This window comes from Mixophyes fleayi, chromosome 2 (genome assembly GCF_038048845.1).
Source record: "Mixophyes fleayi isolate aMixFle1 chromosome 2, aMixFle1.hap1, whole genome shotgun sequence".
NCBI lineage: Eukaryota > Metazoa > Chordata > Amphibia > Anura > Limnodynastidae > Mixophyes > Mixophyes fleayi.
The window spans coordinates 144,559,052-144,578,251 of record NC_134403.1 but is presented as its reverse complement, the minus strand read 5'-3'; the positions used below and the strand labels follow the sequence as shown (position 1 = coordinate 144,578,251).

Sequence of the window (19,200 nt, the reverse complement as noted above, 5' to 3'; positions counted from 1 at the left end):
CCAGTATGTCTTTTGGAGTGTGGGAGGAAACCCATCCAAACACGAGGAGAACATACAAACTCCAGATAAGATAGATAAGGCCATGGTCGGGAATTGAATAACAGATAAGGCCATGGTCGGGAATTGAACTCATGACCCCAGTGCTGTAAGGTAGAAGTGCTAACCCCTTAGCCACCATACAATATACACATGATTGATTGTACTTTAACATTTATAAACAAACTCTTCATACCTCACACGTTTGCCATTACGTAATACCGTCTTATCTTTACATAAGAAGTGGATCTTAAGATGAGGATCTTAAGATGGACTGACTGCTTAAGATCCATTGTATCTTATTTTCCATTGCTTAAAAGACTTAAGATGGAAGTGTCTTTGAACTTCTGTTCCTTGTTGAATTGCAAATTTCTTATCTCCCAGTTTGTTCTTAAAATACTCATAGCAACTTACGCACAAGATAAGATCAAGACAAGATAAGATAAGATAAGACAAAATAAAGTGCACATAAATATAACACAATTCCTTCATCTGGGAGGAAAGGGAAAGGGAAAGGGAAAGGGAAGGAAAATGAAAGGAAAAAGAAAGAAAAGAAAAGATACTGGGCCTGATTCATTAAAGAAAGTTAAGCAAAAAATGTATTAAGTTTTCTTACTCAGCTTATTTGTACACTGAAATTTTTAGTTGATCTAGGACATGCCCTACCCCAAATATAAATCTGCCATCACATTTAAAATGTATCTCCCCCTCCAATGCAACATAGTTTTTACTTACTTACTTTTGCTTATCTTTCCTTAATGAATCAGTCTCACTGCCTCTAGTTAAATTTTTATACTGAGGAGAGAACTATTACAGAGTAGCAGATAGATTGCAACTAGAAATAAAGTCACCAGTTACCAATAGAATACCACCCCTAAAATCTATGGATGTCACTGTGTACATGTAACCAACATAATGGACTGATTACTGAATATATTGTTGTTGCTACAAATAAACAATTACACACAGCTTACTTTAGTTCTTCATATGCTTCTCCAAATAAGATATTCTCTTGCAGAGATGCATTGAAAATCCAGGCCTGCTGAGCTGCATAGGCAATGCTGCCACTCACTGACATTGTTCCCTCTAGTAAGGTCATCTAGATAAAATACAGCAAACAATCCTATTACCAGGTATACTGTGTAACAAAGCATACTTTATCATACTATGTCATGGAAAGTTTTTAGTTAGAGATTAAATTGAAAGACAAATATATATATAATATCTAGTTCATAAACCCATTTACAAAGGTATTTGTTTTAAAAGGTAACAATAACATAAATAAGAAATGGCTTCAATTAATAGCATTACCATTTAACAAATATCATAACCCACAATATGTCTATGGGACAGGCATAGTTTACAATGTCTAAAAGGGGAAGAGCTTAGCTAGTTGGGGACTGGGTTGTGGTTGGGGAGATTGTAGGGTGGTTAATTTTTCCAAAAATGTTTGCCTTCCATTGTTGGGGATCATGATGATTGAGGTTGGCAGTTGTTTTGGGGCCCATACTCTGTTACTTGGTTTAGTTACATTTCCTATTCAATGCTAGCCACACATGACAGGATCAAGGTTCAATTAGATGGGGTGTTGGTGAGGATAGAAGATGATTACACAGGACAAGAGTGGACACCATGCCTGGTGAGAATTTGATTCATTTCAATGGAGTATTATTAGGCATTACAGTAATTATTTGGCCACGCACACTGCAATATTGTAGCTATACAACCAGTAGCAGGTAGTGTGGGCTCAGAAGGCAAACTGGTGCCGCGCTGATACGCTGTGACCGGATACTGATGTATTTGGATCTATGCTCTACTCTTGCCAGCATGGCAGCATATGATACAATAAAAAAGCCTCAGTTATTCAGTATATTATACAGCACAAACATTGCATAATACAGTCGTGTGAATGAAACAGGAAAATGTACCCACCAATTGTCAAGCATTTTACACACCAGCAAGGATTACCCCAGAGCTCCCCTTTCTCCCTTAATTGTGGTGCTACTTTACCATCAGTGATTGAGCTATGGGCTCTGGACAAACTAGCAGACACTAACAACCCGTGCTCTTATTAGATAATACTAGTCACACTGCGCTTCTTATTATGGAGTAGGGGCTCCCTGAGAAAGAATTAGTCACAGTTTGATATTTATCAATGCTGATAGTACCTGCAACAGCATTGAATGTCAATGTTGTGGTGGTAATGTGGTGTACCCTTCAGTAGGGAGGGTGAGGCACCACAAAGTTGATCCAGCTGTCAAATTCTGTAAGTGGTGAGATCTATCTCACCAATCTCTCTTTGGCTCAATCCCTTAGACCAACTCGTTAACATTAAAAAAAAACACCAAATATACATATCATGCACCTATATATTCCCTAGCTATTTCTCTTATTTATAACATGATAGGGGCTCTGACAATTCTTCAAGCAGTATTGTCTCCTCTTGCAGTACAATGGCGCTCCCATCTCTGGTCTCTGCTCTCACATGTATCCTCAACCCCTCTCTTCTGTCTCTACCTCCCACATTATATAAAAACTTGTGCCCAGTATACTAGCATGCATTACCCACCCCTTTATACAGGGCTAAACCCAATATGTTATATAAGCATGTGCCCATCACATTACGCCCACCTGTGCCCAGCTAATAACACCAGCCTGTGCCTAAAACATGGAACATTATAACACATTATCCTTGTCAATATAACACCCAATGCCACATCATTTAACCACCGTGCACCCTCTCTTTATACCAGCCTATGACACATAATTAAACCTATGCATGCCCTAAGATTATCCCTCATTGTACCAAGGAACCTGTGCCAATCTGTGCAGGAGCACAGTCAGTGTATTAGATAGGACATTTTAAATGCTTTATCTCATGTGAACACAACACCATCATATAGTGCACCCATGCCCTTTCTAACACACTGTTTATACTAGAGACCTCTTCCTGAATCTGGGGTTGTCTGATCACCCTAATGCAAGGCTATATATGGTGGCATACGAGCCTAAATTGTGACATACGGATCTATAAAAGGACATTGGAGGGGTCAGTCACATTTGATATTTACATGTTCATTATACTGGGAAAACTTATATCCTTTTTACCATAGCAGACATGGTAAGCATTAGTTTGCAAGAACATTCTTTTTTCTGCTTACTACATATATCACATTTGCTGTAATGTCGTGCTAATTTACAATTTTAGCCATGCAATCACTTTGTGAAGCAGGACACAATTTGAAAACCACTGGTGTATAAGCGTTCTCCTCAACAGACCATGTTTTGAGGATTTATGTAACTGTGCACAGATTAATTACTCTTATTGAGTCACTTATTATCCCACATATTCTGACACCATGAAGTCCTGAAATAATAACCTGTTATGGGACTGGATCCCATTTGTTTAAATGCACGAATAGTAGAATGACACAGCGGTTTTAGGTTATCTATTTTGTTAAAGTTCAGATGTTTATGCTGGTGAAGATTACAGAGCATGAGCAGGATGACCTTATGAACTTCCCTATACTGCCGTGTAAAATGTAACTACACCGAACAGTTTGTAAAGTGAGTTATAGCTTTAGTTAAAACTTTAGTTAATCTTGAGGTATACAGCCAATCTGTGTCCATGGGCATAAAGTTCATAATCTGTACTGTTTTCAAACTAAGACCTACAGAGGGGGGGGGGGGGGGGGGGCGGCTCAAAGGGGGGGCCTTACGGGGGAACGGGGGCCCCATTAGCCCAGGGGCCTCCATTCCTTTAATCCGACCCTGCAAGTCACCTTCAGGTTTCTTATTAAAGTACTCAGATTGTGACCTTGTGCTTTCTCTATTGTCATGGACCACCTCATTAACATCTAATGTTCTTATAGTTTGCAGTATGGGGCATATTATTCCTTATATATAAGCTACTTTCAGAATTTATATTTCTCTCCTTCTTAAGATCATTGGGCAGTGCCAAAAAATGGGGTACATAAATGGAATAAAAAGCAACCTACTATGAGATTTAATTGTAATATAACATTCTGTGTGTATAAAAAGTATGGAACATAGCAAAGATTTTGATACTCAATGTTATGTTACAGTAATATCCATTCAAGTCAAGTGTATTGTGCCTATGTAAAATACCACTTACATCATTATAGGGGACCGAAACCCTCAGCTGAATCGAATACTTTGCCAACATGTATGTCACATGACTGAATGTAATTTGATTCAGCCAGGGGATTCCATCCTTTTTAAACTTTGCTGTGGTGTAGGAATAAAAGCTTGCTATGGTATTTCATAATAGTGACATTTTTGACAAATAAAATATGTAGTGGCTTTACTTTAAAAAGCACCAAACTATATTTCACTGTAAATACAAACCAGCATACCTGTCCTAGTATTGATAGTACCAGAGAACTTTTACCGCATCCAACGCTTCCACAGACTCCTACAAGTTTGCCCTGTGGAAAAAAGTCAATAATAACATGAAAGTCAGAATTTGTTCTCTTGTTGGCTTAAGGTATTATACTATACAGTAAAATAAATATTGAGATGGAGTTAGTAGAATATAACTAAATTAATACAATGTGTAGTGATAAATTATTTCTATCAAATACAGGAAGTATGATTTTGAAAGAAGTATCTTTTAATCACGAGGCATGACTGTAACTTTATATTAATTATAGGATGTCTAAAGTAATGAAAATCTTAAGAAAAGGAAAATGTATTTTACTTATAGTAATTATTATTAACCATGTCACATTAGATATGGTGAAAATCATAAATGTTCACAATTTTTCAGGCCCCCCCTTTTTACTATCTTTGATAATGCTTTAAAGCAATATAACTTTCCTACCATACTTTACCACTGCATAAAATGACCCTCTTTACTGCTCTGATTATTGTGAAGCCTCAGAGACAGGCTAGTGTGCAAATGAACGCCCATTTTGTCCAAGCAGCAATCCCATGAAAAAATAGGTATTTTGTTTTTGCATAAATCACTGTCGGAGGCTGTAAGAATAATGTTGATAGTTTCCATTTTCCCTTGGTTTGTTTCTACAGGTTGCTTTAATGCTTGAGAATTCTGTGACATGAACTACCATGGCACCACAGTCACATGGCGTATAATGGGCAGAGATGCTTTGGAACACCCCTCTGAACTCTGTTTGTACTGGAAATGCATCCCTTCCTTCTTCCCCCCACTTCCACCCTCTGACTTCATGTGACACGCTGAAAGCTGTGAGTCTGTGTGCGTGTGACAGACAATCATACTTTGCTGTACTCCCAAGGTATTTTAAAAAGGAGATAATAATTTTTAGGATGACAGCTCAGATGGTACTTAACTGCTATTTAAATAAAAGAAAACACTTCTATGGAATTGCTGCATTAAAATTCCAATTTCCTCATTTATGGTACCGCACCTGTTTACATGCTTGCTTGCTGACATGTTTGCAAGGCAGTGTTACACTATATGGCAGACTTGAAAGTATGCAGTGAGGGTGTCCTATTTTACCATTTTATTCACTAATTGGATAGGTTTATCCCAGGATAGCAACTTTACTATATTTCTAATATTGTACATTTTTATAACACTGTCTTGCCATGCTGTTAAAAAATAGTAGTATGCCGTAAACACCGATAATGATGTAGGGTGCCTGCATGCAAGACATTTCTAACAAGTGCTTATCTATTAAATCACACAGCTGAAATAATGCATTAGTATACCCAGAACTGGACATTGCACAAAGCAGCAAGCCTTACTATAAAATAACACTGCATTAGGCTATGTAACTTACCTTTTCTAAAGCGAAATTGATATTAATAAGCACAGGTGGACTAATTATCAAAGGTAAATCCAAAGTGGATGCTTGCTGTGTTTTAGTGTCCTGGAACACATGATTGCCATTTGTTAGACAAGGGCCCTCTTGGTGACATGATGGGACATACTGTGGAATACGTTTCTGGTCAGCTGCATTATCTTCTGATGTGTGATCCTCACCCTGTGACAGTGTGGTTAGTGCTCCCGTCCTCCATGTTATGTAGGCGCCTCGGAACTCAATAACTGGATCTGTTTTTGCTGTCTCATTATTAGTTGTCTCAATTTCTTCCATCAAGAACAACCTCTACAAATAGAGAATGCAACATTAAACTGAAATCAGAGCAAAGTATCCGGTGTATTTATTCCATGTTTGAGTCATTTATAGAATTTCAATGAATCCTTGTGTTGCTGACTGCCTAAAAACATAACATAAACACACAGGTCAAGAAGACATGAAATATGAAGAGGAAAGTATAGAGAAGGCCTACAGCAATAGTTGTTTTCTCTACCTCGGAGAGATTGTACATAAACTACTGACAGAAATTATATTATTATAATTTCCACTCAGTCACTTTCCTGAACACAAATTTGTCTAATACCTGGCACACATTAATTTGCAGCTGTTGCACTCTTATATAATTTATCTTGATTAATTCAACTTACTGAATATCACTTGTAGCTGGTTTGATATGTGTATTTCGTAAAAACAAAAACACAAAAACCCATAATTTGTCAAATTTGTTATTTTGATGGCATTATGTTTGTAAAAATATTTCCTTTCAAATGTATGTTTAGTCCATATCATTATTACAACCTTGATTTCATAAAAAAACAGTTTCATTGTGGGTTTCCTCCGGGTGCTCCGGTTTCCCTCCCACTCTCCAAAAACATACTGGTAGGTTAATTGACTGCTAATAAAATTGACCCTAGTCTCTCTCTCTCTCTCTCTGTGTGTGTGCATGTGTGTGTTTGTTAGGGAATTTAGACTGTAAGCTCCAATGGTGCAGGGACTGATGTGAGTGAGTTCTCTGTACAGCGCTGTGGAATTAGTGGCGCTATATAAATAAATGCTGATGATGATGATGATCACTAATGTCACCATTCATATGTAGGCCCTTAACTTTGTATATGGTTTACAAATAAAATATATATATATATATATATATATATATATATATATATATATATATATTTATTTCAAAGGGCCACTAAATGCTAAAACTGAATTTCCATAAAGATAAAATAATTAGTTTAATATTAAACTGTTAAAAAGAAATGAGTTACTTCCCGGCTCCACTACACACAGATGAAGCCCCTCCCACTTCATTAGGACAGTGAAACACCTCCTTTCTAACATGGCAAATTGCTACAGAATAGTATTTATTAATCCAATCAATACATGGCTTTTGATTTATGTTACTGTGGACGTGCTCTTTAAAGAAGTTGTATTCCCCAGGCAATATTACCAGAAGATTGCTGTACTTGGCAGCCTAGAAAACAGCAAGAGGGTGGATACCACAATTGAGTGGACGCAGTCACAGCTAATCTTTCACATGCAGCCTTTTCCAGCTGACATCCAATCATTTATTGACTTCTATGCTTCAAATCCTGTCAAGCACAGCAAGTTGCTGTTATCACTGTCTGGGGCACATCAACTTTTAATGATTAAGAAGAAATGTATGTTAACATCCATTAGACTGTCAGCAGCCAAGCCCAGTTTCCATGAGAAGGGGCTCTGCAGCTGACTGTCATTTTTCAGGAATCAGAGACAGGTGTAGCTTGTTCCTATATGTACTTATATGCTCATCTTCTTTTTATGACATGACTATTTTGGCTCTGGAAAGAGTAAATATTTGTGCATTTAAAAGGAGATATATAATAAAAAAAATAGAAATAAAATATAAACAACTTGGAACAATTTACTGTGTATTTATAATTGAGAATACATTTTGTTTACTTTTTATAAATTATATATATTATCACTTAGCTATTTTTGCCACAGCTAATCTAGCAATTCTATACAATAATTGGAAATAATTAATAGATACTTCTTGGGTGGCTGAATCCAGTCTATGCACATTTTACTTCTATACCATTTGGACACTGCTTTGCATGTGCGTATAGTAGTTACCATTTGAAAGCAACAAGGATTTTATATATAAAATACATATGTGTAAATGAATATGCATAACATACATGGAAATATGCATGTTTACTGATTCCATTATCTTTTTTGCTGTCTTGTTTCTACAGAATATGTTGGCGCTAAAGAAATAAATGATGATGATGATGATGATGAACTGTCCACCTTTTGAAATAAAATCTCTTCAATTATAACTGGTCACATCAACATTTTAGACATTTAACATAAAAAAAAAAGATTTAACTTAAAAAAAACACATTATTTTCCCACCTGAAATCTAGAGATGGAAACTAGAGCTTCTGAAGCCGCTCTGACAGCAAGAGGTATCATTTTGAGGGCTGACGTCATTGAATTGAACACAGTAACGACTGTAAATGCCTACAAAGAAGACAACTTTAAAATAGGTAACTCAAATATAGAAAGTCAGATTTAAGTTCCTTAAACCTCATTTATGGCTTAAATTAATCAAGAGAGTGAGGGATATTGGGTCCATCTTAATTTATTATGTGAAACGTTGTATATTTGAAGCTTTGTTCAACATCAGTCAACATTCCACAAAATGCGTTTCTTCACCAAAGTGCAACATTAAAAGTATAGGAGATCTTATTTTTTACCAACTTTGCGTTGGTGTGAAAAGTAAGTCCATTTGTATGGTGGAAATTGCAATACACCCCGCTGCAATGCATTGAACGCCCTAAAAAATGACTATACTCTGTAAGTAGGGGGAGCACAAATTCCTAGAGAGCCACATTGGGCTCACGGGACTCCAGTTGGACTCCATTGTATCACGGTTTTGTAGACTTGGCTCCTTGGTCTGCACAATTTAGCACTACTTTCAGCAAGGCGTGGAATCTTACGGGCAGATGGTGTTCACCAGGGAATGCCGCAAGGTGGTTTGGACTTAGCTGCGTCTGCACCGCAGGTCGTGGCCATTACTGGGAGTACCAGGCGAGACCTATAGGGAAAGTCACTAATCAATAGTAATAGAAATAGTCTGCGGATAGCTGGTTTACCACTGGAAAGTTGGAGAATACACAGGAGGTGTAATAGTCTGTGGATAGCAGGTTTACCACTGGAATGGTGGAGAATACACAGGAGATGTAATAGTTTGCGGACCGCTGATGAATCCCAGGAGAGGTAGAAATCCAGCAGAAGACAAAGGAGCCTTGTCTATCACCTAGGGTAGGTAACTGAAAGAACAGGCACTGAGCTGCTGCAGGAAGTGCCTTTAAAAGTTTGGAGCCAAATTAGCCAGTCAATGAGGAGACAGAACAGGCAAAAGGGAGATCAGGTCTGCGCATGCGCAGACCCGAAAAGAAGATGGCGGACGGCCGGGACGGAGCACGGTGATCAGTGGGGAGCAGGTAAGTGTGCCGGGCTTCGGTTATGGAAGCCGAATGCCCAGCGCATGACACATTGCCTTCTGTAACACCAATATGCCACATGTCATGTCCTCTTTGTAAAGATAGTCACTTCTAATATTAATATATACATTATGATACTGACACCCACAGACGACAGACACAAACAACTTCTTGCTGAAAAACTGTGCTTTTTATTGTTCACATTACAAATAGAACAGTAGGCTTTAGTCGGGATGACACCAGACGACCCTCACTCTAGCTAGGCACAGTTTAGCTACCTAGTCAACGGCCAACTAGCTGACGTTGGTCGCCCAGCCAACAAGAACAAGCAGTCTTTTTATCCTCCACCCAAGCACTACAAACCAATCAAATAAAATAACAAACCAATGTGGTGTTTGTGTGCTGCATGGAAAACCATGAGGGAATTTAATCCTGTTTGCCGCCTGTTCCTGTGGACTCCTTGGGTTTTTACCTATCCCTATACAGGAGAGGTGTGGCAAATAAGCCTCTTTGTGACAACATAAAAAAACAGAATAAACTGCATTTAAGCAGCTTCGTATTTTCACATTCTGACCACAATATACGAAATGTGAGGCTTATACAGGAATAAATTAAAAAGTCAGACTGAATCAGTCTGCAGAGGTACAGCCCAAGTAAATATGTGTTTAAGGACAGTATGTGCAATAGGCTATAACCTCTCTAGGGATGGAAAGTTTGACAACACCTACATATTGTTAATGTTTTAGATTTCAAACAAAAAAACAATACACAATTCCAAGTAAAAAACATATGTTTATTTTAAATACAAAAGTGCTAATTTAAACAGGTATGTATATTATGGTACAGGACATTGTGTTTAATGCATATAGTTACAATTTTAGCATTTTCATTTTGAGCTAATGTCAATTTTTTTTTCCAAAAACATAAGTCCTCCTAAGTAAATAATAGCTATGTCCTACTGTACACATAATTGGGTTATACAAACCTGTGTTGCTGTCAGATCATAGCCAAGAGCCATATGCAATGTAAATGTGCACACGCTGGCAATCACTACAACCACAGGCGCTATGCCTGATGTGATGCTCTGCACAAACCCGGCCTTCTCCAATAGTACCCTTTCTGCTCTTCTGGTGGCTAAAAAAAATATTAAAAAAAATTTACACTCAGCAAACCATATTATCTTTACAGAGCCATCTACATTACAGTTAAATAATTATAATTTTATAATACATTTTGTATTTTAAAGAAACGTGGTTTTATGTGGCAATGATGTCCACTGTACATTTCAAATATTACAACTTGCTGTATAATATTGAAATAACCTTTCATTCTAGGAAAAAGTCATAATTGACTCCGCTCTATACTCAATGCGGCCGCAAGACTCATCTTCCTCTCACGCCGCTCCTCCTCTGCCTCCCCTCTCTGCCTTGCCTTACACTGGCTCCCCTTCCCCTACAGAATCCTTTTCAAACTCCTCACCACCACTTACAAGGCTCTCTCCAACTCTACTGCCCCTTATATCTCTAACCTCCTCTCCATTCACACTCCCACCCGCTCCCTGCGCTCGGCCAATGACCGCCGCCTCTCCTCCACTCTTATCACCTCTTCCCACTCCAGAATCCAAGACTTTTCCCGTGCAGCCCCCCTTCACTGGAACGACCTCCCTCGTTCCATCCGTCTCTCTCCTACTCTGTGCTCCTTCAAACGTGCACTCAAAACTCACCTCTTCCTCAAAGCCTACCAACCATCTACTTAACCCCCATCTCCTCCCTTTAGCTCGTCCTCCCTTCTCTCCTCTTGCCTCAACTGGCTCCTCTTGTGCCTGGTTTGTTTACCCTCCCTTAGGATGTAAGCTCGTATGAGCAGGGCCCCCTCCCCTCCTGTCTCCATACCTGTTCTTCCGCTCCGTCTTTACTGCATATGACTAGCCGGAGTTTCTGAAGTATTGGTACTTTTTGTTCATTGTTCTGTATGGTTTCACCCTGTATAGTCTACTGTTAGTACTGTGTGCGGCGCCGCGGATACCTTGTGGCGCCTAACAAATAAATGATAATAATAATAATAATAATAATTGTGTTATTAGCATTCACTGCCAATGTATTATGCTATATACTAAAATGGGGTGGTAGAACACACAGGTAGGAACACAGAATGAACCAATCTTTCATTTTGTAATGTGTATATATATTGTGTTTTTGATCTCTCTTTCAAATTATGTCCTATGATTCTAATAATACCATTTTTCCAGGAAACAAAATAGAATTTCTAAACCTGCATCAATCCTGAGTATAGCATATTTCCATATTTATAAGACATAATCATCATCATCACCATTTATTTATATAGCGCCACTGATTCCTCAGTCCCTGCCCCATTGGAGCTTACAGTCTAAATTCCCTAACACACACAGACAGAGAGAGAGACTAGGGTCAATTTTGATAGCAGCCAATTAACTTACCAGTATTTTTTTGGAGTGTGGGAGGAAACTGGAGCACCCGGAGGAAACCCACATAAACACGGGGAGAACATACAAACTCCACACAGATAAGGCCATGGTCAGGAATTGAACTCATGACCCCAGTGCTGAGAGGCAGAAGTGCTAAACACTTAGCCACCGTACTGTGAGGTGCATTATTTTCCACAGATGACCAAATCATTCTCTGTAGTTATTTATATTAACATAAGTGTAATCTGTAATATTGTGAGACCCTATTTGCCAAATGTTCATTAATGTTATACATGTTTGATGTTCTTCTGCCACTAGTAAATTTGACCCATGTGTTTACTGGTGTGGATATAGTTCTCCAGAAAGTATCCCTTGCAAACAAAACCTTTTTTTCATATCAATGAAACAACTATATGTTTTGGAAGGATGGTAATAAATCTGTTTAAATACTCTGTAAGGTGTGTACATTTTACTGTTATTAAAGTAATTAAACTTGCTAAATTCATCTTGTGTGTTTTGTTTTCATTTTCTTACTTTGAAATAGCACTAAATGTTTATTGTATTCATTCTTTGCTCCTTTTGTGATCAGTCATGCATATTGTACATCCCCATGGTGTTGAATTAGGTGGGAGGCCCCTAATTCATGTCCTAGTTGAGGACAATGATTGTGACACATGTGGGCATTGGTGGGTAGATCAAGATCATGACTGTGCTCATTAGTAGTGGAAAAATGTAGGGGTCTATTTATTAAGACACCAATATTAATAAGATCTTCAATCGCTGCTCAGTTATGAAGGAATAAAACAGATGGTATAGTTGCAATTCTGTAATACATACCAATCTGTTACCCACCTTGAACATTATGCATAAAGGTTTTCTCCCATGCATACATCTTAATAAACCGAATGCTAGTTAGGATTTCATTCATAATCCGCACTCTTTGGTCTGTGATCCCAATGCATTTTTTTCTGAAGTATGCAGTAAATTTTGATGCCACCAACTGCAGATAAATAAAAAGGAATTCCACATAATATCATTATTTTATACATCGTAGTGAATTCCTCGCAACAATATCTTTTCTAATCTGATTACTGAAGAAAAGAATAAATCTAGTGTGCTTAGGAAAGGTAACTATATTACTGGCAAATTAATTATAGCAATTGTACATATTTTCATTGTAATGTTAGATAGCATAATATGTAAACTTAAGGGCAGGGCCAGTGCTAGGGTCCATGGCGCCCTTGGCAAAATCGGCGCCCTCTCCCCCCCCCCGCAAAAAACGGCGCCCTCCTCCCCCCTCACCCCGTCTTTTCTTACCTTGTCTCACCACCGCCACCTCTCTGCTCCGTCTCCTCCCCTCCACTCACTGACACTAGTGAGTGGAGGGGAGGAGACGGAGCAGAGAGGCGGCGGTGGTGAGCAATAGCCTCTTCCCCCCCTCCCCATGCATCTGAATGCTGTGCGGCGGCCGTGACAGGTATGGTCAGCGGTCGCCGCACAGTTTTAAAATTAATTTCCAGTTCTGTGGCGCCCTCCAGGCGCCTCCAGAGCCCGGCGCCCTAGGCAAGTGCCTAACCTTGCCTAATGGGAGCGCCGGGCCTGCTTGAGGGACATTTAACAGCCCAGATAATTGTTTTTGTTGTTGAGCTAAAACTTCTTCTGCATACTTGAAATAATGGAAACACACGTTCAGGTTCTGGTATTTCATATTATTATGTGTATAATTATATAGTTTTCTCACAAGCGCTCAGTTTATCTATGAACACAAACTCTCTTACCATTAATGGATAGAACACAATGAATGCCGCAGAACCTATCAGTGCGGTAGGTCCTAGGAAGAACACTGTGTATAGTAGTCCCAAGACAGCAATAAAAGGACCAGCTGCTATCATACAGCCTATAGAGGCCGCTTCATACAGCCGTTGACCATCACTGGAGCACATGTTAACGAGCTGCAAAACACAGACATAGTACATTAATCCATGCAATAATTTTCACAGTATATGTTCCTTAGTCATACTAGACATAACACACGGTGGCTAAGTGGCTAGCACTTCTGCCTTACAGCACTGGGGTCATGAGTTCAATTCCCGACCATGGCCTTATCTGTGAGGAGTTTGTATGTTCTCCCTGTGTTTGCGTGGGTTTCCTCCGGGTGCTCTGGTTTCCTCCCACACTCCAAAAACATACTGGTAGGTTAATTGGCTGCTTTCAAATTGACCCTAGTCTGTGTGTGTCTGTGTGTGTGTGTGTGTGTGTGTGCGTGTGCGTGTGTGTTAGGGAATTTAGACTGTAAGCCCCAATGGGGCAGGGACTGATATGAGTTCTCTGTACAGCGCTGCGGAATTAGTGGCGCTATATAAATAAATGGTAATAATAATGGTAATAATAACACAGCAAAATCAAGATATGTTAAAAGTAAAGGTTTCACTATATCCACTTGCACTGTACCACATTTAGAATATGAATGCATGTGAAAAGTCTCGTGAATGTTTTAGCTACATTTTACCCAGGTTTCAAGGGATGATTTTTGGTGGCCAAAGAGGTGGAATTTCCCAAAATAGGGAAATGGTTTCTGCAAAATAGGGAGTGACTAGTCCTAATGGGGGTGTGTCCAATTTCTGTCCTGATTTATTTTCCTGGTATGTTGTCATGTATGAGTAGGGGGCGTGAGGAAAGTGGTCTATGCCTTAAAGAGCTTCTAATGTTTTATATCACACTATTTGCCTACTGATGTACAAGAGATTATTTTAGAATTCCAAATAAAACACCCAAACATCTTCGTATGTATGTTTCTAACTGGCCGGTTAGTCTTAGCTTTTACCTCTCCAGTTGTAACATCCTTTGATTCTTTAAGTTTCAGGATCTTTTGGAAAGCCAGGGCTAAAACTGCTCCCTTCAGTCGAATTCCTGTTCTATAGTTCATTGCCCAGCTTAGTGCAAAAGACCAAGACCTAAGGAGCTCTGCTACAAAAATGCCAAATGCGAGAAGCAGCCCATAAAGGAGATTAGATTCCGCAGCCTCCGAGTACTCAAGCAGTGCACGGATGAAGATTGCCTAGAAACAAACAAAAAAGTGATTGCAAAAGATGACTTATCTAGTAAAGAAACCTATTACCAAACGAAGTTGGGATTTTAATTACGAGCGTCGGTGAATGGCCGCCCGCTCCTACCTGCGTCCCTGTCACTCACCGGACTGTGAGTGCTTCTTCCCGGACATTTAGGAACCGTGGCCGTCCTCCATCCTGAGGGTCTGCGCATGCGCAGCCCTTTCTAACCCTTCAGTGTATGTTCCTTTAACTTAATTGGCAGATCAGGCAACACTCCCTATATTAAGCACCTGTGGTCAATACCACGTTGCCTGATCTTGGAGTCTCATTCCCCATGAGCCTCTGAAGGTGTTCCTGTGTTTCCTCGTGTATTCAGCGCTGCTGATTCCTGTGGTTTCCAAACCACTTCTACCTCTGTGGTTTCCAAATCACTTCTACTACTGTGGTTCCCATACCACTTCTACCCTCCTGTGTATCATCGTGACTGTTAGCTGATTCCTATCCGCTGCCTCCGTGCACTACAGTCTTCAAGCCACTTCAACTCTACCATATATCATTGTGACTGTTAGCTGATTCCTATCCGCTGCCTCCGTGCACTACAGTCTTCAATCTACATCTACTCACCTGTGCATCATCGGGACTGTGTAGCTGATTCCTATCCGCTGCCTCCGTGCACTACAGTCTTCAACCTGCAACTCGTCTGTGTTTCATCGTGACTGTTAGCTGATTCCTATCCGCTGCCTCCGTGCACTACAGTCTTCAACCTGCAACTCGTCTGTGTTTCATCGTGACTGTTTGGCTGATTCCTATCCGCTGCCTCTGTGCGCTTCAGTCTTCAGCTCATCTCAACTCTCCCGTGTTTCCTTGAGACTGCCACTACTATTGCTATCCGCTACTCTCCGTGATCATCAGTTCCAGCTCAACTCTGCTCTCCCGTGTCCCATCGTTACTGCACCTGCTGGTTGCTATTGGCTACCTCCGTGTGTCCGCAGAGCCCTGCTGCTGCTACTCCTCAGCTCTACTCGTCCTTCAACTGCTGATCCGCTCTCCATGCTTTCCTGTGTTCCCGCTGGTCTCTACCTGCCTGTCAGCATTGGATTCGTGTCTCACTACTTACCTCTCAGCTAGACCATCGCTATTCTCCAGGGTCCTCCAGGAGTCCAGTTCCACGCTCTACTGATTCCTGTGTATTTGTTTCCCTGCTGGTCTACCTACCTGTGCGCTGCACCTACTTGACTACCGCTTCACCCATCCAGGGACTTCGCATCCTGCCGGCCTCCTGCCGTTCAGGTATCTCTGCACTCCTGTCTGACAGCCTGCTTCTGAACCACGGTATGCATACTTCTCATTGACTGTGCTGGTGTATTGCATATCTTGCTGGACTGTGTTGGTTCTCCTCTGGAGTTTGCTATCCGCTGAGTCTATTGCCATCATTGACTGTGTTATCTTGTGCCGGATTTCCTCAAGAGACTTTCTATTATTGCAGTGCTGTTCAGTCATTTATATATTGTGCATATTATTGTGGATCAAGTTTAAGGTGCCCGTGTATCTCCTGTGTTGCAGTCTCTCCCCGTGCTCCTCCTCACATATATATTCAGTGGTACAACTTGCTAGAGGCAGACCACTGATCCCTGTTCCCTGTGTCACTTGTTCCAGTATCCTTTCACATAGCAGTGGTACAACTTGCTATCGCAGACCACTGACTCCCCGGATACCTCCACTTGGATTCCATTCCTTCACTCAGACAGCGGTACAACTTGCTATCCGCAGACCGCTGACTCTCATCACCTCCTCGTTTCTGTTGGACATTCCTCCTCACTATAGCAGTGGTACAACTTGCTACCGCAGACCACTGACTACCTTCACGTGTCCTTTGTCCATACAGTTCCTCGTGTATTATTACCTCCATATTACCAGTGCTGCTAGTCATAGACTTTCCTGAGCATCTCCATCATCTGCTATTTCCTGTTCCGTGATCACCCTGCTACCAGAGTACCATATTACCATCTATACTGCTCTGGTAAGCCTATCACCTGGTGATCCCTGGGTAAAGACTCCTAGTGCCCGTGACAGTAAGATCAGGCCATGACAGACCCAGATACGGAACCTACAGCCAAGGAGATGCTGCAGCATCTGGTCAGCCGTGTGGAGCAACAGGATGCTCGCCAACAGCTGTTACTTCAATGTTACCAATCGTTAACCTCCCAAGGAACATCTGGACAGACTGTTACAGCTAATATTGAAGCTCCTGTGCTTTCCTCCGTTTCCCCAGTGCCATCCCAGGTGTCTACAGCTCCCACGCTTCACCTGCCTACTCCGTAAAAGTACGATGGAGACCCCAAAACTTGTAGGGGTTTCCTTAACCAATGCTCAGTTCATTTTGAGCTCCAACCTCAAAATTTTTCTACCCATCGTTCCAGAGTGGCCTATCTTATCTCATTGTTTTCTGGACAAGCTCTGGCTTGGGCCTCCCCTCTGTGGGAGAGAAATGATCCAATACTACAAGATAGTGCCAAATTCATTTCTACGTTCCGAAGTGTGTTCGATGAACCAGGTCGTGTGACCTCCGCTGCTTCCAGCATTCTTCGTTTACGACAAGGTTCTCATACAGTAGGCCAGTACGTCATTCAATTTAGGATCTTAGCCTCTGAACTTCAGTGGAACACTGAAGCATTAGTTGCCGCCTTCTGGCAGGGGCTCTCCGATAAAATTAAAGATGCACTGACTACCCAAGAGCTTCCTTCGTCACTAGAAGATTTGATCTCTCTTTGCCATCGTGTAGACATGAGATTTCGTGAAAGAGAATCTGAGAAAACAACTTCTGTTAAAGCACCTCTTCGTTCCACCCCTCAATTTCGTCCAGTTTCACCTTCTGTGATTCCCATGGAGATAGGACGTTCCAAATTATCTTTAGAAGAGAGGAAACGAAGAGTAAAGAATAGACTCTGTATCTATTGTGCTGATTCCACACATATGCTCAGTTCTTGCCCTAAGAAATCGGGAAATGCCAGGCCCTAACTAGTTCTGGAGAGGTGAAGTTAGGGTCCCTGGAGTCCTCTCCATCTTCTATGAAATTAAAAGTCTGCGCTTTTGATGTTACGATTTCCTTTGCTACCAAATCCTTTGAGTCACAGGCATTGATTGATTCTGGAGCAGCAGGAAATTTCATTTCTAAATCCCTAGTGAATCAATGGTCTCTACCAGTGATTACTTTAAAAACACCCATTACTGTGCTATAGATGGATCACGTCTCATCAATGGTCTCATCACCCAGAGTACGTCTCCAGTAACACTTCAGATTGGTGCGCTGCACCATGAAGAAATTTCGTTTTTAATTCTTCCAGTTACGACAAGTCCGATTGTCTTAGGCCTTCCATGGCTTCAGTGTCACTCTCCCCAGATTGACTGGCGCACTCCTCAAGTTACGTCTTGGGGAGCTGAATGTCATCATCGTTGCCTTTCCCAAGTTATTCCTCTTAAAATACAGCAATCTTCCATCGCATCTTCCTCACCGGGACTCCCTCCTCAGTATGCTTCATTTGCCGATGTGTTTGATAAAGCTCAGTCTGAACGTCTTCCTCCTCATCGTTCTTGGGATTGTCCGATCGACCTTCTACCTGGCAAGACTCCTCCCAGGGGTCGGGTCTATCCACTCTCGTTACCTGAAACTCAAGCCACATCTGAGTACATACAGGAGAATCTCCAGCGAGGGTTTATGCGACCTTCCACCTCTCCCGCTGGAGCCGGGTTCTTCTTCGTTAAAAAGAAGGATGGATCACTACGCCCCTGCATAGATTTTCGTGGACTCAACGCCATTACTATCAAGAATCGGTATCCCATTCCGCTGATCACTGAGCTATTCGATCGCATCAAGGGAGCTCGGATCTTTACTAAGTTGGATCTTCGTGGTGCCTACAATTTAATTAGAATCCGTTCCGGTGACGAATGGAAGACAGCGTTCAACACCAGAGATGGGCATTACGAATATCTAGTAATGCCTTTCGGGTTGTGTAATGCCCCCGCTGTTTTCCAAGGCTTCATCAATGAGATCTTTCGGGACTTATTATATGTATGTGTCGTTGTCTACCTGGACGACATATTGATCTTTTCACAGGACCTGCCTTCTCATCACCAACATGTGGCAGAGGTCCTCTCCAGACTACGGAAAAATTCATTGTTCTGTAAATTAGAAAAATGTTCATTCGAGTTGCCCCAGATTCCATTCTTGGGGTATATAGTTTCCGGAGTTGGCCTGAAGATGGATCCAGACAAGGTGAATGCTGTATTACATTGGCCCCAGCCAACTACTCGTCGTGCTATCCAGCGTTTTTTAGGTTTTGCCAATTACTATAGAC

General features: G+C 40.9%; 1 protein-coding gene across 1 annotated transcript in view; it reads right to left on the bottom strand.

The window, feature by feature from the left end:
• The window catches only part of LOC142141553 (ATP-binding cassette sub-family C member 5-like), a 124,356-nt gene that overhangs the window by 68,610 nt on the left and 36,546 nt on the right, over window positions 1–19,200 (bottom strand). The window contains exons 4-11 of the mRNA XM_075200149.1: window positions 14,620–14,853; window positions 13,574–13,747; window positions 12,648–12,795; window positions 10,335–10,483; window positions 8,256–8,363; window positions 5,820–6,146; window positions 4,413–4,484; window positions 1,011–1,135 (exon numbers count right to left, since the gene is read on the bottom strand). Of these exons, the coding sequence (XP_075056250.1) occupies window positions 1,011–1,135; window positions 4,413–4,484; window positions 5,820–6,146; window positions 8,256–8,363; window positions 10,335–10,483; window positions 12,648–12,795; window positions 13,574–13,747; window positions 14,620–14,853 (1,337 nt within the window). The remainder of the gene's footprint in view (window positions 1–1,010; window positions 1,136–4,412; window positions 4,485–5,819; window positions 6,147–8,255; window positions 8,364–10,334; window positions 10,484–12,647; window positions 12,796–13,573; window positions 13,748–14,619; window positions 14,854–19,200) is intronic.